General features: G+C 40.9%; 1 protein-coding gene across 5 annotated transcripts in view; it reads left to right on the top strand.

Annotated features, from left to right (window-relative positions):
• pgap6 (post-glycosylphosphatidylinositol attachment to proteins 6) overlaps positions 1 to 24,795 on the top strand; it is a 70,450-nt gene that overhangs the window by 20,728 nt on the left and 24,927 nt on the right. For all 5 annotated transcript variants that reach the window (XR_013304150.1, XM_077614772.1, XM_077614773.1 and 2 more), the window contains 7 exons: positions 8,717 to 8,918; positions 9,696 to 9,823; positions 9,903 to 10,168; positions 17,721 to 18,040; positions 21,548 to 21,644; positions 22,083 to 22,197; positions 22,408 to 22,547. Coding sequence is in view for 4 of the 5 variants with exons in the window: in XM_077614770.1 (XP_077470896.1) it covers positions 8,717 to 8,918; positions 9,696 to 9,823; positions 9,903 to 10,168; positions 17,721 to 18,040; positions 21,548 to 21,644; positions 22,083 to 22,197; positions 22,408 to 22,547 (1,268 nt within the window). In the remaining variant the exon portion in view is untranslated. The remainder of the gene's footprint in view (positions 1 to 8,716; positions 8,919 to 9,695; positions 9,824 to 9,902; positions 10,169 to 17,720; positions 18,041 to 21,547; positions 21,645 to 22,082; positions 22,198 to 22,407; positions 22,548 to 24,795) is intronic.

Raw genomic sequence — 24,795 nt, 5'->3', positions numbered from 1 at the left:
GGGGGTGAGAGATAGGCAGAGGTGATCTGATCCAGCTAGGTGAGGGAGGGAAGTGGCTTAATAAGCATGTTTGATGTTAGAATAGACATGGTCAAGAGTTTTGTCTCCTCTAGTATTAAAATTTACGTATTGAATAAACTTAGGTAAAACAGTCTTTAAACACGCCTTGTTGAAATCACCAGCGAAAATAAAAACTCCATCGGGGTGGTCAAGCTGTCGTTTGTTTACACCCGTTAGCAGGAGGTTAAGTGCCGTGTTAACGTTAGCATTCGGAGGTATATAGATAGCCGTTACGACAGTTAGCTCTCTCGGTAGATAATAGGGCCTACACCGTATTGCCAATAACTCTAAATCCGGGGAACAGTGAGTGTCAATGATCCTACTGTCACAACACCATTCATTATGTATAAACATGCACAGTCCTCCTCCTTTGCTTTTGCCTGTTAATTCTTTTGAACGGTCGTTCCGAAAAAGCGTTCGGCTAGCTAGCGATACCGCAGCGTCGGGGATATGCGGGTGTAGCCACGTTTCTGTGATGATAATAATATTACAGTTTCTAACAAAGCTGTTGGTAGCAATACGAAGTTCCAACTCATCCATTTTGTGGGTGATGGATCGGGCGTTGGTCAAAAAGATACTAGGAAGCGGTGCTCGGTGTGGTTGTTGTTTCAGCTTAGCAGCAAGGCCCGCCCGGCATCCACGCTTCTGTTTTCAGTCCCTTCGCCGCCTTCGACGTGCTTTTGGTGGGCTGGCTAGCCACGGAGATCCCGGAGAGTTTGTTGAGAAATCGGATGTATCGCATATCCTTCGGATAGTGATTAAATCCTGGCGACTGTAAGATAACGAACGACACCGAACTGGAGAGCTTAAGCCGCTGCGTCAGTGCGCGCAGCCATCTTGCAAAAACCTTCTGTCTTAATGATCTTATTTGGTTATTCTTAATGATCCCATTTACTTTGATTTGCTTTGTACTTTGTCCTTTTGCTTTGTTGTTCTGTCTAATCACCTTCTGGTACTGTCACAATGAAATTTCCCAAATACGGGATGAATAAAGTTATCCAATCCAATCCAATACCCTAATTTCCCCGATAGATGGCACACTAGCTTAGTAAAAGTATGTAAATGTGTCTGGGAGCTACTTGAGAATACTGACACATTTCTGAACATTTAACTTTTACTGTGGACATCCTGACTGTCAAAGCTGGAAAATGTCAAAGCTGGATGCCTCGACAATAATCTTCATACAGAGGAAGCAGCAAACACGTAGTAGTTTTTGACTCCCGGCCGATGGAGGTTATCTAGGGGCGACTCATCTGAACGGCTCTCAAAATGGCCGCTTCCCACTTTAGCCTCTTTGTTCTTCTTTAGCCCCCACCTTTCGTTGCTGGGTGGGGGTGGGCAGAACCCACGTTCATGTGGAGACGTCTCCCTTCCAGATACGCCGTCCGAACGGTCGGGGAAGGCATTTAATAGAAGTAGGCGGAGACAAACTTTAGGCGGGAATACAAAAGGGGAGGTGTGCTATATACAAAGTGATGACAGGCCTTGACCTGTAGATGTCAGTAAAATTCTCTTCTGGTGACTACATAATATATATACATGAATTTGTGAGAAATACATTCTATATTTCACATTTTCCCCCTGTTCTGACTTGAAAGAATTTTCATTAAACATATCAATTTGTATCCCTCCCCTCCAGGTTCTAGAATAAAAAATATCATTAACACTTACTCAACAGGGTATGGATAATAACAAAATCACTTGTCAAGGCAGAGGCGAGAAATTATGTATTCATTGGTAAAAATTCCTCTACGTCCCTCTTAATGAGCGAACCCAATTTTTAACGGACAAAGGTTTTGAAACCGTCCGACTTACAGTCTACTCAAGAGTCACCTGTGTCTCGGACTACCTTGACCTGAGGTTGGTGGATCGACTTTGACTTTTCAGTGATCTTTGCTGCTGTAGAGGTTGATGAGTTGGGCCACAAATGGGTCTTCCCATCGTGGAGAGAACCAGGACATCCTTTTACGACTTGGATCAGGATCCAGTCACTTGGCTTCACCACCTCCTGCAAGATAGACAAAAGGATCACGGCAGCTTACATGTTCTTTGGATAAGTTTCTCTCCTTCCTTAGTCTCTCGTCATGGTTCATCTTCCCATAGAGGAAGTTGGAATGGTCTTCCATGAACTATCTCCAAAAAGGTGTTAATCCCGAGCTAGTTGGTACTATCTTCATATACGTTTTGGCCAGTGTTAGCCGTTCTGGCCATGACTTCTTTATCTCCTCCATGGTTTATCTTAAGCCTTGGTTTTATCATACCATTTGTTCGCTCTACCAGTCCCACGCTCCGCGGATGGCACAAGCAGTGTTTTTTTTTAGAGTTATGCCATGTTTTGCACTATGGTGTTTGCAAAATGAGCTCCATTGTCACTCCAGATGATTCTGGAGATTCCATGTTCTGGGATGATGTGTTTACGATGGCCTTAGCCACCGTTAATGCGTCTGGTGATTTTGCGGGGACTATTTCAGTCCATTTTAGAAAATGAGTCAATCAAGACTAAACAGTATTTATACTGGTTGCTTCTGGATAATTCAATAAAATCCATGTGTATGATTTCAAACGGGTAGGTACCTTTCGGACGTTGCCCTGGTTTGGGCCTGAGGTTACCCTGCACATTGTCTGTAACAAATTAAACAGTTCCTACAAAAAAATTTAAAGTAGGTATTTAGACCTCTGGGACATGGAACACACACTGTACCACGTCCATCTCTCCCCTGTTGAGGCATGGTTCAATCCATGGCTCAATTTTGGAATAAATTCTTTGGTAGGCACGGTAGGTCTTTAGCTGTGAATAGGCCGTTTGCAGACTGTTCTGTGCCTTTCTGTATCAATGCATCTTTTCCTTCTGTGGTGCAATGTTTTGCATATCAAGTAATACTGTATTTGAGATCAACTCAGTTTTTATTGTTGTGTATGCTGTGCAGTAAGTGTTTGTGCTGCTGCTTTAACTGCTGTATTCTGTCGTTGTCTTCAACACGTGCTTAACATTTGCTTACAGCTATTTGGTTGGGCTTAATACCCCAATGAACAAAAATCGCAACAATCTTACTTATTGCATCACTATAGTTTGTGAAAATTTAAATGCCTTATTAGTCAAAATCAAATATGCTAGCTGGTATTCTTTTATGATCACTGCTTCCTTGTTAAGATCAAAAACCATATTTGCTTTCTCCTTTCCTGCAATTACACAAATTAACTAATCATAACTAAAAATAGGAAAAATACAAAAAGCAAACCAGGCTGCTTTCTCCTCGGGAAAACAGCTTTCCCATTCTCTGCAACACTTACATTCACATCAATTAATATCCAGAAACAAAATGCACACATTTATAATTCTGAATAGAATTGAACCCACTAAAATGTAACCACCCCTTGTTTGTCAGGGTTAATATTTTTAGCATAATTGTGTCCTTTAGAGCAATTAAAACTCATTACTTATAAAATGCATACTAATCAAGTCCCAATTCCTTCAATAATGTGTATCACGTTGCATATTAAACTCAGTTGTTTGAAATTCAAAATATCCCAATCTAGTAGTCTTTTTATCAAATGTTACATTCCATTGTCTTTGGAGTTTGTCAATCATCTCCTATAAAACTTTCTTAATCAATATTTTTCAATAGTCAGGCATAAAATTAAATCTAGTTACATTTCTATCCATTGTAGTTTCTCTTTTCTCTCTGATTGTTTACTTTAACTCTCTGTAAGAAGATCTAGTCTCAATTGTTTACTTTAACTATCTGTAATAAGGTTTAGTCTCAATTGAAACGCTTTCACCCTTTTTTATAGAGACAATAAAACAATATAAAAAGTTCCTTATGGTTTATGGCATTGCTTCCCCGAGCAATAATCTTTCCAATCAATATTGGAGTGCTTGCAATTTCGTCTGATTATGTCAAAAATTTAATCTTACCTGTCTCCTCATACGTTTCAACTGAGAGAACCTTCTTACAGTGCACAAGGTGGATCGGCTATTTTCATGTCTGCTGGTTGGTCAGGAAAACACTTGTACGGACGTTCGCATTTTGGGTTGTTCGTGTCTTCTCTATACTTTGGGTTGAGCACACTGGCTGCCGGGACCACCGTTGGTCCAATCTGTTTCCTGTTGAGAAGCACAGTCTCCTCCTGCTAACCCAAATTCAATGCGTTTCTTTAAAGTTTTTTTTCTTCTTTTATGCAGATAGCCAGATTAGCCTCGTCATCCAGTTCCAATCGTGTAGTGAATAATGGCGTTTGGTATGGTCTACTAAAAAGGATTTCCATATTTTGTTGTCCGGTTGACCTCGTTATGTAGGCGCAATGATTTCATAACGAAATATGGAACCTTTTGTCAATCCCGTCAAGTATTCTGTTAACACAATTTGGATGCCATTATCACTCTATAAATCAATGGTACTTTGGAATTTCATATCTTGCACTGTCTTTGTTTTTTCCATCTCAGTGCTTCCAAATTTCGCATAGCAGATTTGTTCCTCCACTTCAAGTTTAACATTTGGAGTACTGCTGCTGCATTTTCATCAGACTAAATAATTTTCCTTAATTTTTCATCGCCATCCGTTGAAAAAGGCTTAATGGCGACTTCAGAAATTGATTTCAAATTTCTAAATCATTTTCCACCTTCCACCAAGTTGATTATATAACTTGGTTGGCCAATTAGAAACACAAAAAGGACAAACAACCATTCACGCTCACACTCATTTTCAGACATCAGTGGTCTGCAATTTTTTTTATTACTAGTGAAGAGCGCCATCCCCAGTGTGGGGCTTCTTGGCAGCTAACCACCTTTCTTTCACTGTGTCATGGCAAGTCATTCTAAAAGGAAATAGGTCAACGTTGTTTGGTTGACATCAATTGTTTGATGCTTAGGCAATCCGTGATATTCTAATAGTCATTAATATGACTCACGCTAAAGCATATCTCACCTGTTGATGGGCAAAACAATGAAATATCCTCCGTGCACTGAAGACATTTCATGCTTATTTCATCCTAGGGAAATCATGCCTATCCTAAATTAATTATTTTATCTAAACTTGTCAGGTACAATTTACCTAATAATTTGGATAAATGCCATTTCTGCATTGTCTTCATGTTTGAAATCATTAATAATTTGGATGAATGACTTTCTGCATTGTTATCTTCATGTTTGATATCATTAATATTCTAAATTATTCGTAATACTTAAATCTATATCGCAAATCACTCTCATTTTGCTAAAATACTTGAATTGCGCTAGCTGAATTCCTATTCTGCTCCAAGCTTGTGTTTATTTAATATAAGAGCCATTTTTTTGTAGCTCACTCTTACCACAATTAAAATTTAAAGAAACTAACCTTCTACTTAGCAAATTTCTTAATCATTTCCTAATGATAAATTTCAGTGTTTATTAGAGGACCCATAATTTGTCACTAATATGTTATATTGTCAATTTTCTGTCTCTAACTCTCTTTTTTATCTGTCTATTACTCTCTCTGCTCCTCCTTGCTTCGTCGTGTGGTACGAGGTAACCTGAGATGTCTTGCATTCCAGGCTCCCCCCCCCATTGTGCTCCTGGTTTGCGAGTGGAGCCTGGTACGAGCAGTGGGCTGAACAGGGGGGGCACTGTTTCTTAACAGGCCTAATATCAATCTTAATGTTTTGTTCTTGCTTCTTCCTGGGTTAGTGGGGGGTGGGTTGGGGGATAAAAGGCAGTTTTGACTTCAGTTGGCTGGCCGCCATTTTTCCTTTGTTTCTGGGCTCGGCCATTTTTTTCCCTCTCACGTGGTCTGCTTTTCAACCCCCCCATCCTGTTCTCTCTCTGGGGCGCCCTGTCCCAATCCCAATCCACCATCTCTTAAATACTTATTTTAATATCCTATTTATCCGTCTAAGTAGTCTTTTTGGCCATTTAAACTCCTATTTTGCGGCAATTGTTGAGATTTATGAACGCGTTATAGCGTACTTATATATATATATATATATTCATATGAAGATTACTTGCATGCGTTTATAGTTATTATTCTATTTCTTTTTTTCTTTATATCGAGCTCTTTCATTCTCTTGGCACAGTATAACAATATTTTTCTTCTATATTTTTAATACAACCCTCGGGCGGGGAGGTGCGACCTCCTCCTCTCTAGCGGCTCTTTAAGCCGACTTTCGTGGATTGTCATCCTGTGAATCATCCAGAAAGACAGGGCCTTTCTTGGCGATAGGCTGACACACAGCCTCAATCCTGCTGTATATCTTTACGTATTTCTCCGACACACAGAGAACGCTTCCCCGACTCACAAGGAACGGTATTCACAACTTTTTCTCCAACGAATGGAGCATTTCCCTTTCTCGTAGGGAAATGGGGCCTTATGCTGGGTTGGTTTCTACAAATTTAATTTTAAAAGTGCCTTACCGTTTTTGGTGCCTCCTCTGTACGAAAAGGATAATTCATAATCTGTTCCCGGGCCAGCAGGCCAGATCGCCCTCTCTCAAGGCTGGATTAGCCGAAATCAAGCCATCCATCCTTCTGTCGATCTGCCGTGGCCGTAAATCAAAGAAGAATCCCGGGTTTCAGCACCAAAATGTCAAAGCTGGATGCCTCGACAATAATCTTCATACAGAGGAAGCAGCAAACACGTAGTAGTTTTTGACTCCCGGCCGATGAAGGTTATATGGGGGAGACTCATCTGAACGGTTCTCAAAATGGCCACTGCCGGCTTTAGCCTCTTTGTTCTTCTTTAGCCCCCACCCTTCGTAGCCGGGTGGGGGTGGGCAGAACCCACGTTCATGTGGAGACGTCTCCCATCCAGATACGCCGTCCGAACGGTCGGGGAAGGTATTTAATAGAAGTAGGCGGAGACAAACTTTAGGCGGGAATACAAAAAGGGAGGTGTGCTATATACAAAGTGATGACAGGCCTTGACCTGTAGGTGTCAGTAAAATTCTATTCTAGTGACTACATTATATATATATATATATATATATATATACATGAATTCGTGAGAAATACATTCTATATTTCACACTGACACACATGAACGAGCTGAATGTGAAGCTACAAGAGAAAAAATAGTTTGTGCATGAAATGCAAGCAAACCTTCCGCCTTCAAAACCAAGCTGGTTTTATTTTTCAAGCAAATATCAGACAAGTCATTTTCTCATTTCCCCACACTGGTTGCGTTAAAAGAGGCCCCCCCCATGTGAAAAAACACAGGAAATCATTGGATGACCTGCATGAGCAATTCTGCCGTCGGTTTTGTGATTTTGGAAAAATTGACAGCTGGTGTCATGTCCTTTCTCACAAGACCCGGAAACGGTTCCACAGGAGTTGCAGTTGGAACTGATTGATCTCCAATGTGACAAGTTGAACTTCCTGAAAGTCTCTGAGTTTTAGGCTTCATTAAGTGCAGCCAAATTTCCAAACATCCAGAAGATGGCACAGAGGATTCTGGTGTTATCTGGCTCTACATATGTGTGTGAACAGACCTTTAGTCAGATGAAAACCAAGAAAGCGCCCCATAAATCCCAGATGAGTGATAAGTATGTTCATACTTTAGTCATTTTTTCTGTTTGTTTCATATGTACTGTTAACGGATGCAGTTTTTTTATATGTATCGTATCTTGTGCTGACCCGGCCCGCCTGTCAATTTTTTTAAAGTCAATGTGGCCCCTGGGCCAAAAAGTTTGCCCACCCCTGGGCTAGTCCACTCTATCACTAGCCAATCATAGTTGGTGAAAGCGATGATGTATCCCTACGCCTGCGAGAAGGCAATGACATTTCCCTAAGCCTGCGAGAAGGCATTGTGGTGTTGCCAACTCGAAATCTGATTGGTTAAAGCAGCAGTCTTATTGACGCTTGTTTAATGCAGCAGAGCCTGCAGAACTGATTGTGAAGGCCTTGAGGCAGATTTCTGACCCTGGCAACTAATAATGGCTGAAATGTGATTGGTTAAATGCTTCAAAATGAAAACACACATCTGGAAGCAATGCAACCAGGGGGAAAAGCAATGAAAAGAAGCTAACAGACAATTTGGAATTATTTGATAAGTATTCATGGACAAAATATAATTTACATCAGTTTGTGATTCAAATATTTCTTAGGCCAGCAGAGAAGGCCTTGAAGGCCCTGACGGCACACCACTGGTATATACAATGGGGCAAATAAGTATTTAGTCAACCACCAATTGTGCAAGTTATTCTACTTGAAAAGATTAGAGAGGCCTGTAATTGTCAACATGGGTAAACCTCAACCATGAGAGACATAATGTGGAAAAGGTGTCTTTTATCTTTTATACCGATAATGAGTTGGAACAGATGCTATTAATACAGGTAACGAGTGGAGACCTCGTTAGAAGAAGTTAGACTTCTTTGACAGACAGAATTCTTGCTTATTTGTAGGTGACCAAATTCTTATTTCCAATCTCTTTTGGAAATAAATTCTTTAAAAATCAAACAATGTGATTTTCAGGTTTTTTTGTCTCTCATGGTTGAGGTTTACCCATGTTGACAATTACAGGCCTCTCTAATCTTTTCAAGTAGGATAACTTGCACAATTGGTGGTTGGCTAAATACCTTACTTGCCCCACTCTGTGTATTGGATTGGATTGGATAACTTTATTCATCCCGTATTCGGGAAATTTCGTTGTTCCTATGTATATATATGTCTTTTTTCTTCTTCTTCTAGCCATTTGAGACAGGGTGCTCCTCCAGTAATAAACCCGAGTGGCACTTTGTTTCCAAACATGACAATGTGGAGTCCCTCTCTCTCCTTGACCCTCCCAGTGACCTCACTTGGCTCCCTCACCTTCAACCTTTCTAATCCTGCACCTGGGGACTGGTTTGTTGCCACCCACTTGCCTGAAGATGATGGGCGCATTGAGCAGAAGGTCAGGCACACACTACATTGATCCTGGCTGCAAAAATGCGCACATCCGTTTTACTGAATATAAGATCTAAGGATAAGATATTTCTCCGTTACAAATGGAGTTATTGGTTAACATTGTTAATGCAGGAATAACACCATTGTTTTTAAATTACAATGTTTTACATCCTCTGGCAACAAACAAGGAATCTCCATTCTCGATGGATGTTCACTAAGTTGTTTTGTTACACAACATCAGGCAAATCATCGGCATGGAAAAAAAAAGTAATCATTTAAAAAAAAAAAATTCTGTCTTTAAGAAATATTAAAAGAAATCCAGAGGAATAAAATGTGGTTCTCAGCAACCATTATTTAGTAAGAGTGGAAAGAATGGAATGCTTCAATTCCGAGAAAAAAAATGTAATGACAATAACAATAACAACTTCTACTTAAGTGTACCGACCTCTGGCTTTTACAATAGCTTGGCATGTAAAAGAACAGAAAACACCTAGTATAAATGACCTTCATTCGAATTATAGCTGCCAGGGTTTTTTAGTAATTAGGTATGCAAATCGCTAATTTGTTAGACCTTTAATAATGTTTAATCATAAAAATTATATCGCAGCGCACCGATTGCTGCCAAGACTGTCAATTATACCCAGACTTGAACACAAGTAGAAGGGAAAGCTCATGCGATAAAGGATATTCACTATTTATATGCTAGAATAGTTCCCGCATTGATAAAGGCAGTACATATGGCAGTAAACTCTATTCTCACTTTTTGTAACGTTATATTCTTCAGGGCTTCCCATCTTGCTACTACCTTTTCCAGCCTCAACTCTCCATCAGGCGAGCAGTTGACATAGCTATTATTCAGCCAGGAATGTTGCTCCAACAAACTTCTTCGCCTAACAACCCTGCACGTCTTAAGTATGAAGTTAGCGTATATTTGTGTCTAGCCATTTAACTTGATATTCTGAGAGTTAATGTGTTGATCTCGTGTCTCAAGGTTGTATGTCCCACAGTTTGCCTCGTCTCTTTCTGTGTCTGTGGAAGATTGTTCCTCAGTTGAGCATCCAGGAAGGGGCAACTGTTCTGTGGATCTCAGCCTAGGCTCAAACTCTCTTCTGGATGGCCCAGTAAAAGTGAAATGCTTAAGTACCCACTGTTCTGCTTTTCTCACGAATCCGCCCTGGGGCACCTGGTTACGTGTTGTAGTAGAGAGCATTCTTGACAGCAAAACGGTGACCTTTAGCATTACGTCAAACTACACAGGTAATGTATGTGTGTTTCCTCCAATAGTTCAGTTTAGCTCAATGGAATGTGTTGTGACATTTTGATTTGACTTTGGTTTGTGATTATCTGTGTGTCGGTCGCGGTGCTAACACTTATTTAATCAACCAGGAAAATAAAAAATAGAAACAAAGTAAACAAAGGACAAAAGTGAAGGTTGTTTTCGTGAGCGTACCTTCCTGTTCTTATCTTGCTCTGTCTGACCATGACAACACCGACTTGAGAGGCATCCGTTTTCGCCTTTACATTTTACTTACATCCCTGCAATTGTAAATTCGGAACATATTTCTTGAATATTTTTTCACAGTGTTGTTCACAAAGAGAGGAATCTAAGTCCATCTATGTTTTAATGTCTGAGCAATTAAGAGAAACTATTTTGTTGACACCCATCTCTTCCTAATTTGCTGGTTTATCTTTGGGTGAAGAAGCTCATCAAACAGCACAAGCATTCCTCAACTTCCTCAGTCTTTTTTGCCACATGTCCCATCTTTTCTGGAACATGCTGCAGCCATAAATTTAAAGTTAATGATTATTTACTAAAACAATTGCGGCGTGACCGGACGTTTTGTCGAAAGACGTTTGGTCCCCAGACGTTTGATCCCCAGACGTTTGGTCGCTCGGATGTTTGGTAGAACGGACGTTTGGTCGCCTTTACTGTTGAAAGCGAGCAACCAGGTAATCTCTCGCTCTCAAAATTATAATAATGAGAGAGAGAGTGAGTGATGGAATAATCATTAATACCATTTAATGATTATTAGTAATATTTACTTTAAACAGGAAGACATCGTTGACATACACTGATTACAACTTGCAAGGAGAAATCCCTCAACGCGGCTTCGTTCAAAAGTATTCTGACGTGCGGCATACTCTTCTCTCTATTTAGTCGCGACATACTGAAAACATTTAAAATAATCTGATTCAAAACAATTGCATAAGCTAACCGAATAACACCCTTAAGGTAAAAAAACAACTGCTCATATTAGATCGAAGCCAAAACACCTGCGTAAGAATTTGCAGTATAAGCATAATAATTTCTTTATAATGTAAACTGCCGGCGTCCCAGTCAAAGCAATTTATGAGTCCTTCGTAGATCAGCATCCTTGGCCTGGAACAAGGGGTTTGTTGCCGTCAATAGTCCTGAAAACAATTAACTGGCCTCGAAAGCAGCTGTGGGGGAAAGTGTCCTCTTGTTTGGTCCAACATAAAGCATAAATTAATTTATAGCTTTATTACCTATTAAAAATGCTTACAAAACATATAGAAACTTCCCAGAATAAACCCAACAGTGAGTTTGTAATTGCATTGACAATGTAAAAGAGCATTAATATCAAAATATCGCTCGCTCCCGGCAGATCTATTGGCGTGTGTGTACACGCTATTCAGCGCCGGATTCGCTCGCTCGGTCCCGGCAGAGCAGAGTTTACTGTTGAAAGCGATCAACCAGGTAATCTCGCTCTCAAAATTATCATCATGAGAGAAAGAGTGAGTTTGTAATTGCATTGACAATGTAAAAGAGCATTAATATCAAAATATTGCTCGCTCCCGGCAGATCTATTGGTGTGTGTGCACATGCTATTCAGCGCCGGATTCGCACGCTCGCCCCGCCCCCGGATTCGCTCGTATTGGCGTGTGTGTAGACTTTTTCAAACTACGGCCCATGGGCCATATACGGCCTGTTAGGCTTTTTAATCCGGCCCGCCGACGTTGTCCAAATTATAGTAAAAATCAATGACCTCATTCATTTCCCTTTGCCCTGCAATACCGCTCATCACTCTCAATTTAAAGACTGCTTTCTTTCGTTGAATAATAATGTTCTTAATGTTGAAAGTAAATTTGAAGATAAAATGTTCACCTTCAATTGTGTCTTTTTTCTTATATTTCAATCCCCAGGTTTGATAAATTACATTGCGTGTCCAAATGCTGTCCAATTTTAGTATCCATTCTGGCCCGCAAGTCAAAAAGTTTGCCCACCCCTGGTATAGACAAACTTGCCTCTTTTATACTATTATTGTCCCAAATTAAACACATTATCAATAAGCTGCCATTGACGGCGATGTACGTCCGGCTGCCATTGACGGCGATGGACGTTCGGCTGCCATTGACAAAGATGGACGTCCGGCTGCCATTGACGGCGATGGACGTCCGGCTGCCATTGACGGCGATCGACGTCCGGCTGCCATTGACGGTGATGGACATCCGGCTGCCATCCATTCTTTTTGACTTGCGGGCCAGAATGGATGGCAGTCGGACGTTCACCGCCGTCAATGGCAGCCAGAAGAACCATGCAGGCCTAGGGAGAACATGCAAACTCCACACAGATGGACATGACCTGAATTTGAACCCAGGACCTCAGAGCTGTGAGGCCAGCGCGCTAACCATTCTCACCCCTGGACCGCCCACCCAAAATTTAATTAATTTGAAAAACTGAGTTAAAAAAAATAAATAATTAAAAAAACAACACCAAGGAAAAACAAAGAAAAAGAAAATTCAAAAAAATAACCCAAAAAATAAAATTAATTTGAAAAATGAAGAAGAAAAAAATATTACAAAAAACAACCCCAGAAAATTAATTAATTTGAAAAACGGAGGTTTCCAAAAATAATTAATTCAAAAAACAACCCCAATTTTTTTTTTTTTTGAAAACCAGCCGGGGCTTTTTTTATTTTTAAGGTGAACGCAATAAGCTTCCTTAATTTAAATATAAATAAATAAATAAAAATAAAATCAGTCTTAGGCTTGTCATCATCATTGACTAGACAAAAGCCTAATTGTCATCATACCCAGCTGCGTATGACGAAATTGAAGGTGCTTCTCCACGAAGTGCACTTTTCTCAGGCAAGGGTTCAGACTTGCTGGCATTCTGCCGTGATGGATACATCGCATCACCTCCCGAGCGCAACCAGCTCCCGGCGACTGCGAAGGTTTGCCTCACCGATGCCAACAAAGAATAAAATGGATCACTTACCTCCCACTGTCTTCCTTACTTACCTAGTCAGCCAGCAGGAGGCAGATCGCCGCCCAACGTCCTTCATCTATCCTCACCCCGAAGTTGTTACACAGAGGGGATTGTGTGTCGTGCTGCTGCAGTTTAGAGTCCTGATGGCTGTGGGAAAGAAGCTGTCCTTAAGCCTCTTTGTCCGTGCCTTGTGAGACCGGTAGCGCCTGCCAGAGGGAAGCAGCTGGAACAGGTCGTGACCAGGGTGGTCCGGGTCCCCAACAATGTTCCGAGCTCTGCTGAGGTAACGAGGGCTGGCAATATCTTCCAGTGAGGGCAGAGAGCAGCCGACGATCCTCTGGGCAGTGTTGATCACTCTCTGCATGGCCTTTTTGTCTGCTGCCGTGCTTCCAGCGTACCACACTGTGATGCCGTATGCCAGGATGCTCTCCACAGTGACTTTATAGAAGGTTACCAGAAGCTTAGTGTCCAAGTTATTCCTCCTGAGTACCCTCAGGAAATGGAGTCGTTTCTGGGCCTTCTTCACTACTGCCGTGGTGTTTGTGGACCAGGAGAGTTTGTCCGTGACGTGGACCCCCAGGAATTTAAAGGACTGGACCCTGTCTACACGAACTCCATTTATGAGGAGTGGGGCCAGATCTGTGCTCTGTTTGCGGAAGTCCAGGATTATTTCTTTAGTTTTTGTGTTGTTCAGTGTGAGGTTGTTCATCAAGCACCACGAAGACAGTTTGTTGACCTCGTCTCTATAGGCCGCCTCATCCCCTTCTGAGATGAGTCCGACCACAGTGGTGTCATCAGCAAATTTGATGATGTAGTTGGACTGGTGGGTTGGTGTACAGTCATAAGTGTACAAGGAGTACAGAAGAGGACTCATTACACAGCCTTGAGGGGAGCCAGTGCTCAGTGTAATGGAGGAAGAAAGGTGGGAACCAAGTCTAACAGTTTGTGGTCGGTTGGTTAGGAAGTTCTTTATCCAACAGCAGATGGAGGAGGATAGTCCGAGGTGGGAGAGTTTGTTAGTCAGAATGTCCGGTTTCATGGTGTTGAAGGCTGAGCTATAGTCAATGAAAAGCATCCTCACGTAATTCCCATGGTGTTCCAGGTGTCTCAATGCTGTATGTAGAGCAATGGTGATAGCATCCTCAGTGGACCTGTTAGCTCTATAAGCAAACTGGTGAGGGTCAACTGAGGGAGAGATTGTATTTCTGATATGGTGGGCTATCAACTTTTCAAAGCACTTCATGATCACAGGTGTGAGAGCAACAGGCCTATAATCATTCATGCTGTCGATAGTTGGCTTTTTGGGGACAGGAATAATGGTGGCAGATTTCAGTCAGGATGGAATGATGGATTGTTGCAGGGAACAATTGAAGATTTTTGTGAAGACTCCAGCCAGCTGGTCAGCACAGGCTTTGAGCACCTTCCCAGGTACTCCATCAGGTCCAGCAGCCTTCCTGGTATTCACAGACCGCATTTCCAGTCTCACTTCCTCTTCCTGGAACTTCAGTGTATTGCTGCAGGATAGTGGCGGGGGTGTTGAGACTGGGTCTGATTTGTCAGTCTCAAAGCGGGCAAAGAAATGGTTCAGTTCCTCCGCTAGTGAGGCATCTGCGTTAACAGACATATTATTGTTATTGTAGTTGGTAATATGTCGTATACCCTGCCACATCTTCTTTGGGTTATTGTCTGTGAAGTGCTCCTCAATTTTCTTAGTATATTCTGCCTTGGCCTTTTTAATGCCTCTTTTCAGATCAGCTCTGGCAGCTCTATATTTCATCTTGTCCCCTGATCTGAAAGCGGTGTTACGGCATTTGATGAGTGCCTTTGTCTCCTTGGTCATCCAGGGTTTTTGATTTGGAAAAACCCGTATTTGTTTATTCCTAGTGACATTGTCCATGCAGTTTTTGATATAGGAGAGTACAGCGTCCGTATAGTCCTGGAGGTTGTCGTGTTCAAAGAGTTCCCACTTGGTGCGGAAAAAACAGTCCTGCAGCTGAGAAAGGGCATCCTCGGGCCAAGTTTTAATTGTCTTTATTTGTGGCCTTGTTAGCCTCCGCAATGGAGTGTATGCTGGGGTGAGGGCTAGACAGAGGTGATCTGATCCAGCTAGGTGAGGGAGGGAAGTGGCTTTGTAAGCATGTTTAATGTTAGAATAAACATGGTCAAGAGTTTTGTCTCCCCTCGTGTGACATTTTACGTATTGGATAAACTTAGGTAGAACAGTCTTTAAACATGCTCTGTTGAAGTCACCAGCAACAATACAGACTCCATCGGGATGGTCAAGCTGTTGTTTGTTTACAGCCATTAGCAGGAGGTTTAATGCCGTGTTGACGTTAGCATCAGGAGGAATATAGACCGCCGTTACTATGACGACGGCTAGCTCTCTCGGTAGATAGAAGGGCCTACATCGTACTGCCAATAGCTCTAAGTCCGGAGAACAGTGAGTGTCAATGATCCTACTGTCACCACACCATTCATTATGTATGAACAAGCAAAGTCCTCCTCCTCTGCTTTTGCCTGTTAGTTCCTTTGAACGATCGTTCCGAAAAAGCGTTCGGCTAGCTAGCGAAACCGCAGCGTCCGGGATTTGCTGGTGTAGCCACGTTTCCGTGATGAGGATAATGTTACAGTTCTTAACAATAGAAGTGGAATATTATTTACAAATTATTGTATTGTTTTGATACAGGGTCCCAACTTAATGTAAATGTTTTCCACTGAGTGTATAGCTGTAACAACTAATCAATAATTGCATTTGTCTCATCCCATCTAATTTTCTGAACCGCTTTATCCTCATTAGGGTTGAGGGGTGTGCTGGAGCCTATCCCAGCTGACTCTGGGCCAGAGGTGGGGGACACCCTGAATCGGTGGCCAGCCGATCGCATGGCACAAGGAGACGGACAACGATGCACACACACGCACACCTAAGGGCAATTTAGAGTGTCCAATCAGCCTGCCATGAATGTCTTTGGAATGTGGGAGGAAACCGGAGTACCTGGAGGAAACCCACGCAGGCCCGGGGAGAACATTCAAACTCCACACAGATGGACATGACCTGGATCTGAACCCAGAGCTGTGAGGCTGAATCGCTAACCACTCGCGCCCCCAGGCCGCTAATTACGTTTGTTGCCAGCAATTTAATTGTCAATTTTTGTCAGCAACTAATTTTGCATGCAGGAATCATATTGGACGCATGGGTCGGACACACTCTAAGTGGCAGTGTGCACTTACACTATTTTATCCTTTGTGTAGATGAAAACTTTCTCTTTTTTGATTAACTGAATTTGTTATAAGGTAGTGTAATGACTCCTGGTGACATCATCTAGTTACATGAAACTTGTAATGTATAGAGTTGGTGATCTATAGATCAGTGTTGCACATAACGTTCCTTTTTCATTGAGTTTAGTTTTTTTTTAAATTTATTTATACTGCTACAAAAACTGAATTTTTGTTTAATTTGTTTAGAGTATGTGAGTATTGAGCATTTATATCAGCACTTTGCTTACAGAGAAAAATGTTAACCAGAAGCATTTAAAAAAAATTGAATTAATACAGCTTTGCTTGATTTTTGAGATGAGAATTTTTTTCAGTTTCCTACTCAGAATCTTCATAAACTGAACACAAACAGGTTGTATATACAGTCGTTCCTTTTTTTGTGAAATTAATTGGTTCCAGAACCTTTTTCCTAATTTGAAAATTTCGAAAGGAGCAGTGTACTTTAAATGTCAATTCTTGAATTCCTCACACAATTACCAACTAAACCCTTTTTAAATTGGTCAGTGTCCCCATTTTGCATGAAAGATGAGAGGAAACAAAAAAATGAGAGAAAAATAAAGGAAATTATTTATTAATGTCTTAAAATAAATAAAGCATGTGAAAATGTGCCCTGCACCGCTGAAATATTTCCCTCCGCGACCGTTATTATGGGAGACGTAATACCTGTGTTTGTCCGCCAGATGGCGACTAGAGCCGTTATACCAGGGCCAAAAGCCGTCCACTTTGTAGTACATTTTAGACTTTTACCTCTGCCCTATGTGTGTGTGAAAATATGTGCCGCGTTACATTTGTACAGTTTTTAATTGCTTAAAAATTGCAATCATTAATAAGGGGAGGATTTAGTTGAGGTGGACAGGTATGTAATAGAGAATCTTGAGAACATGGATAGTAGTTGTTGTGAATTGAATTGAATGCTTTTACTGTCATTATATGAGCTAGAATGATGGCAATGAAATGAGAGCCCAGTCGTGGGTAGCGATATTCTAAAGTGAGATTCAATGCATCCGCGACAATATTTTCAAAATAAAATAACGGATAAGGAAATGCATTTACTTTTTGGGGAATTTCATAACTTGGATATTTTTCGTATCTCGAGTCACTCATTTCCACATATAAAATTTCGTAACCTGAAGATCTCGTACCTAGAGGCATTTGTAAGTAGAGGTATGACTGTATTTGGAACAGTAATGTTGTAATAAAATATTATTTTTGAACATAGTGATCATTCATTTTGCCTTCATTTTTACTTAAAATGCCAACAACTTATTTGAAATGGGGCTAAATTATTTTCTTGTTGCGTTTCAGTGGGCTGTAAGCCAAAAAGTCTAGGCCTTGAAGTTGATAATGGCATCAACCTGCACAGCAACAGCAGAAATACCAACAGTTCAATAGCACACAACAGTTCTACGACAAATTCCCCTGCCTTCAACAAAGATTCATTGTCTTCTGCATGTGTATGGAGCATCCCTGTGCTCTCTGAGGAGACAGACATTCTCTCACTCCGTTTCACTCCAGTGAATGGACCCAACGTCGTTGTCAGAGCAACACACGCCACGCTTCTAACATACCCCCTGCCTGCACAAGTCACTGGTGGAACATTTAACCTACAGCTCACACTTAACACTGTGAGTGTTCAGAAATTGCAGACACTATTTGAAAGAAGATGCAATACATATTACCGTATTTACTCATATAAGCCACTTTTGTCGGACAAACAAATGATGAGGGTACGGCTAATATGCGCATAAAAACAGGACAGGCACAAAACTGCAAGTTGATGACGCCATGACACGATGACATCATGAGGCAATGGCGCCATGACATCATGACGCAAGGCAATGCGGTCATTTATTTCAAAATAGAGAAAAGATAAACAGATAAAACAGTAAACAAAATTAATTTTGATGTCTAAGAATTACATTTAAGAAAAAAATCCACGTATCTTGCATAAAACGTGACAAAACTCACGTTACTGTCGCTGCTCGGTCGAGGCACGGCCATCTTACCTAGGTCAGGGTGCGGCCATCTTACCTGAGGCGCTGCCATCTAAACCTAGTTAAACGTGCTCTGACTGGCCAGACGTGAGTAGCCTTGATTTTGAAATAAAACAAAATTCCACTTTGATTTTTTTTCATTGTATTTCATGTTTGAAAGTGAGAACTATTGAAGTAATATAAACCATCTAAACCAGGGGTCACCAAACTACGGCCCGCCGGCAAATTTGGCCCGGCCCTCTGAACAATACTAGAGACGCTATCGGATTTTTTTCCTATTTGGCCTTGAAGACTGGAACGTTTTAATCTTGTGTTTGGTTCATTGCACCCCTGCTAAGCCCACAAATCATCCCAGTGAAGCGTGGCTTCGCATTGCTTCTTTGGTGACACGCGCGGGGAGAGTGTTTCCCTTTGATGCACGCGGGCACGTCCACCGTTGGATGCGCGAGCACAGTGTTACCGAGAAATCTGGACGATCGCAGGTGAGGGCAGAGCCCTGGGATCATCGCGGACTATTCAAGCATATAAAAACTGTGCAACCTGTTTGAGAACGGAATAATGGCGAAAAAGTTAGATAAGAGATAAATTGATTCAGAATGCAGGGTATTTAACCTGGAGTGGACAAACGATTATTTTTTGTTCAATGCAAAAAAAAGGCTGTTTGTCTCATCTGTCAAGAGACGGTTGCGGTATTCAAAGAATACAATCTTCGCCGACACTATGAATCCCGTTACAAAGACAAGTACGATAGCTTGCAAGGCCAAATACGAGAAGACAAACTCAAAGCGAAAAAGTGGACTACTATCTCAGCGGAATTTATTTGTACGCCAAGTTCAGCTGAACCAAGCATCCGTTCGGGCCAGCTTTCGGGTTGCTAAACTGATAGCAAGCAGCGGTAAGCCTTTCACTGACGGAGAGTTTGTTAAGAAATGTATGGATGCTGTCGCGGAGGAGGTGTGTCCCGAGAAGAAAGATGCATTTAATGCTGTAAGTCTGTCGGCGAGTACAATGACCAGACGCGTTGAAGAAATCGGGAGTAATGTATATGCCCAGCTGCAGCAGAAGACGAAAGAATTTGACTTTTTTTCATTAGCACTGGATGAAAGCACGTACGTGAAAGACACAGCGCAACTGCTCATTTTTATTCGTGGAGTTAGCTCAAACTTTGAGATATGCGAGGATCTGGCAGCCCTCCAAAGTCTCAAAGGGACTACAACGGGAGAGGATATTTTTGACAAAGTGTGCCAAACCATGGAGAAGTCTGACCTGGACTGGTCAAAGCTAGCTAGCATCACGACTGACAGGGCTCCTAGCATGGTGGGCGAAACTCACGGTCTAATTGGACGCATGAACCGGGAGTTGGAAAAAAGGGGTCTCACCGCCCCGCTACGAGTCCACTGCCTAATTCACCAGCAAGCACTGTGCTGCAAAGTGTTGACGTGAGAGAGATTCTGCTCTGACAACTGAGCTGAACTTTTATCTGTTAAGATTGTGCATGGCACAACAGAAAGTAAATGTTCCATGGCTTTTTTTCTATGAAGAACCCAGAGAGAGTTATTTAGTTATTATTTATTTCATAAATAGTGTTATTTATTTACTGTTTTTTCTGTGAAGAACTCAGAGAGGGTTATTTACTTATTATTTATTTCATTAATAGTGTTATTTGTTTCCTGACTTTTTTTCCTGGAATGAACCTGGAAAGGGTTATTTGGTTATGTGTGGCTTTCTGGAAAACAATAAAAAAATTTAAGCTCCCCTACGATCGTCACACTTTTTCTGTTACAAACTGACACCGGCCCCCCATCAGAGAAGGGAAAGGTTATGTGGCCCTCACAGGAAAAAGTTTGGGGACCCCTGATCTAAACAGTTGAGATATTTTGACATTAGAAGCAATATGGCTGCCTCAACATCTTAAACTTCTGGTAAGAAAATTGTAATTTCTGTAATTAGAAAGCATCAGTTTCTCAACAAGATAGACTTATTTCTTTTTTCAAATTGAATAATTTGATACTTTGCATTTACAAAGACGGGCATATTAACTTCCTTATGATATTGAGCCCTAATAATGTGCTTTTGATTCATACAGTATCTCAGAAATATCACATGGTGAGTTTTCTTAAGATTTTCCCTTCAAAGTAAGACATCTGTACTCCCTATTAAAACCATGAATATGGAGGTGCAAATTGTGAACCAGGGGGCGGCTTATACACGGGAAATTATAAAATTCAACAATTTTAAAGCAATTTTAAGGGTGCGGCTTATACACGTGGGCGGCTTATACGCGAGTAAATACGGTAAGTGGGTGCTGAATAACATTTATTCATTCATTTTCTGATCCGATTATCCTCGCAAAGGTCGTGGGGGGTGCTGGAGCCTATCCCAGCTGACTTTGGGCCAGAGGTGGGGTACACCCTGAATCGGTGGCCACCTGATCGCAGGTTACGAGGAGACGGACAACCATTCATGCTCACACTCATACCTAGAGGCAATTTAGAGTTTCCAACCCACCGAACATGCAGGTTTTTGGAATATGGGAAGAAACCTGAGTACTCAGAGAAAACCCACTCAGTCCCGGGGAGAGCATTCAAACTCCACACAGGTGAACTGACCTGAATTTGAACCCAGGACCCCGGAATGCGAGGCCGACCCGCTAACCACTCATTCCCACCGGGCTGCCTTTGAATAATACAGTATGGACATTATTGCAAACCTGAATATGCCCTAAAGAAATATTGTTTGCCTTATAAAATTTATAAATTGTTCTAGTATAGAACAATAAGCAGCTTGGTGTCTTTAAATCCTAAATATAGAGTTCACTCATTTGATGATTAGTTTCTAAATACACACATCTCCCGTCTATCCAATGGGAGGCCAGCAGGGTATTTTGTTGGTAGCTAATTCTATCGCACCAATTTCAAAATAAAACAGGATGACATGAATGTTTTTACGTTTTGGGGGAAATTAGAATTTTGGGACTTAGTGCTTAGTAAAAAAAAATTTTTCCCATTCAGAGACAAAATTTTCCCAGCAAGGCATTTTATAAACCTGACTATTTCATATGTTGAGCCATTCGTAAGTAGAGGTACCACTGTATTTAGAACACTGTGAGTAAAGTCCTGCTTTGCTTTGTTTGTATAGACTAATGTAAGATTGGGGAACAGCAGCACAGTGATAGCCTGCCTCTCTCCCCGAGCACCAGTCCTTCAAGTCAAGGATCTCCTATCATGCAACACAAGTACGACCCTTATTATAACAAGTTTAGACACAATGCAACAAAACCAGGATTCAATCTAACATGATTTCATATCTGAGTTGAATCAGATTGAATGTTTCTATCTATCATATATATATATATATATATATATATATATATATATATATATATATATATATATATATATATATATATATATACCGTATTTTGTCTCAAATACGCCGCTTTTGTCGTACTAAAAATGACGACTGAATCGAGGGTACGGCTTATATGCGCATAAAAACACGACATGCAAAAAACCTGCAAATTTTATATATATATATATATATATATATATATATATATATATATATATATATATATATATAAAGAGAGAGAGCACAGTTCCAAATCATGGATAGAGACTGATCTTCGATTCTGAGTTAATAATGACCTGTGTGCCTGTGTGTGATTCTGAAGCTTTGTTTGGAGGCTATGGCATTAATGTGAACACCAGCTTTCCCAAAGCTTTGGTCCGTCTGCCCTTTCCACTGTCAGCATCATGGTACCTCACTTTGCAACTGATGTGCAACAGGTAATTGGCTTTGTTTTTGTTAATTATGGAAAGTGCAAATAAAATGATTTAGATGTCAAGAAGTTATGGTATGTTTTTGTCATGCTTTTAATGTTAAATGAGTGCCGTGTATTCATAGGCATCATGAAAAGTTAAGCAAAATAAAATACTACAATTTAAATTAATGCAATTATAATGAGTGTTTTCATCTGTTGTGTTTATTTGCAACAGTGAGTGCGACAACATGACTGTGGTGTCTTTGGAACCGGAGGTTTTCGTCAGTGCCTGTGTCGAGGACTGTGGCACATTTGGCGAATGTAGACTGCTCAGGTCCTTCACTTATCTGTATGCTGCATGTGTGTGCAAGGCCGGTATGACATACACAAAACACTTGGCTATTTACTTCCATTTGCAAAAACATTTCTTTTACTCGTAATGGCAGCAAAAAATAAAAAAATTAGCAGTAATCCAACGGGGATGGCTTGTTTGTAGTCTGAATTAAAGGGCCCGGGCAAAAATACACATACAGTCATACATCTACATACGAATGCCTCTAGGTACAACATTTTCAGGTTACAATTTTTTTTAATTTAATTTTATATGTGGAAATGAGTGCCTCGAGATACGAAAAAGATCTAAGTTACAAAATCCCCCAAAAAGTAAATGCATTTCCTTATCGGTTATTTTAATTTGAAAATATTGTCGCGGATGAATTGATTCTCACTTTAGAACCTCGCTACACTACTGGGCTCTCATTGGCACACTCACAACAACCACAATCCATGTTTCTAGATTGTTTCACATAACTGTCAAACTCGGCTAAATGTTCCCCTTATTACGCGATAAAAACTACAAAAGCAACATGGTACATAGGGCACACGTTCATTCATTCATTCATTTTATCTAATCTCATCTTCTGAAACCGCTTTATCCTCATTAGGGTCGCGGGGGTGCTGGAGCCTATCCCAGCTGACTCTGGGCCGGAGGCGGGGGACATCCTGAATCGCTTGCCAGGTGATCGCAGGGCACAAGGAGACAGACAACCAAGCACACTACACCCATACCTAAAAGCAATTTAGAGTGTCCAATCAGCCTACCATGCATGTCTTTGGAATGTGGGAGGAAACCGGAGTACCCGGAGGAAACCCACGCAGGCCCAGCGAGAACATGCAAACTCAACAAAGATGGACGTGACCTGGATTTGAACCCAGGACCCCACTGTGAGGCCGACGCACTAACCACTCGCTCCACCGGGCCACCCTCATTCATTTTATGAACCGCTTTATCCTCACTTTAAAACTAAAATGTATTACAAAGTGTACGCCTTTCTGATGCGGTCGGGTCAAAGGGGTATGCGCGCGCATATCATCTCCTGTCCACCTCGGATAAATGGTCCCCTTATCAATGATTGCAATTCCTCTTATTAAGCGATTAAAAAAAACGTAGAAATTCAACGCTCCACATATGGTATTTACTCGCATATAAGCAATATAATCGGGGACATTACGTTTGTAACGGTGCAGCCTAAGTCAGCGATAAACCGTATTTACTCGCATAGAATCCGCCCGCACTTATAAGCAGCACCCTTAAAATTGCCTTAAAATTGTTGAATTTTACAATTTCTCACGTTTGAGCCGCTCCCTGATTCACAATTTTCACCTCCATATTCATGGTTTTAATAGGGAGTACAAATGTGTTACTTTGAAGGGAAAATCTCATCATCTCAAATCAATATCATAAGGAAGTTAATATGCCTGTCTTTCTAAATGCAAAATATCAAATTATTCAATTTGAAAAAAGAAATAAGTCTCTCTTGATGAGAACATGATGCTTTCTAATTACACAAATGACAATTTTCTTACTAGAAGTTTAAGATGTTGTGGGAGCCATATTGCTTCTAATGTCAAAATATCTCAATTCTTTTGATAGTTGTCACTTTCGAACAAGAAATAAAACGGAAAAAAATCAATGTAGTATTTTGTTTTATTTCAAAATCAAGGCTACTCGAGTCTGGCCAGTCAGAGCATGTTTAAGTAGGTTTAGACGGCAGCGCCCTAGGTAAGATGACTGCCCGGGACATAGTTAAGATTGAATTGAATTGAATTGAATGCTTTTATTGTCATTATACAAGTATAATGAGATTTAAAGCTTTCACCATATGGTGCACAAATAACAGCAGACGGGCAAATAAATAAATAAGTAGTCCACGTGAGGTCAGCAGAGTGAAGCGCGCTTGTTCCGTCTGAAGTCCAAGATGAGTTCCATGGTTGGTTTTGGAGACGTTCAGCGCCATGTAGCACCATTCGCTGAGTCTATGGATGCAACAACAAACAAGCAGACACAATCAATATATAGCATGGATAAATAATAATTACATAAATAAATACGAAACAAATTATTCAAAGTGAGGTCAGCAGAGCGGGGCGGGCTCGTTCCCTCAGAGTCCAGGATGGTGCACGTTTTTTGGAGACATTCAGCCCCTAGTTGCACCGCTCGCTGAGTCTATGGACACTATAACAAACAGGCAAACACATAGAAATCAATATATAGTAATGATAAATAATCACTAAATAGTAAGGATAAATAAATATTCACGAAATAGTAATAGATAGATTAGTG

The sequence above is a fragment of the Stigmatopora argus genome, chromosome 12, assembly GCF_051989625.1.
Source record: "Stigmatopora argus isolate UIUO_Sarg chromosome 12, RoL_Sarg_1.0, whole genome shotgun sequence".
Lineage (NCBI taxonomy): Eukaryota > Metazoa > Chordata > Actinopteri > Syngnathiformes > Syngnathidae > Stigmatopora > Stigmatopora argus.
Note: the sequence above shows the minus strand (reverse complement) of the source record. Positions and strands in the feature narration are given on the sequence as shown.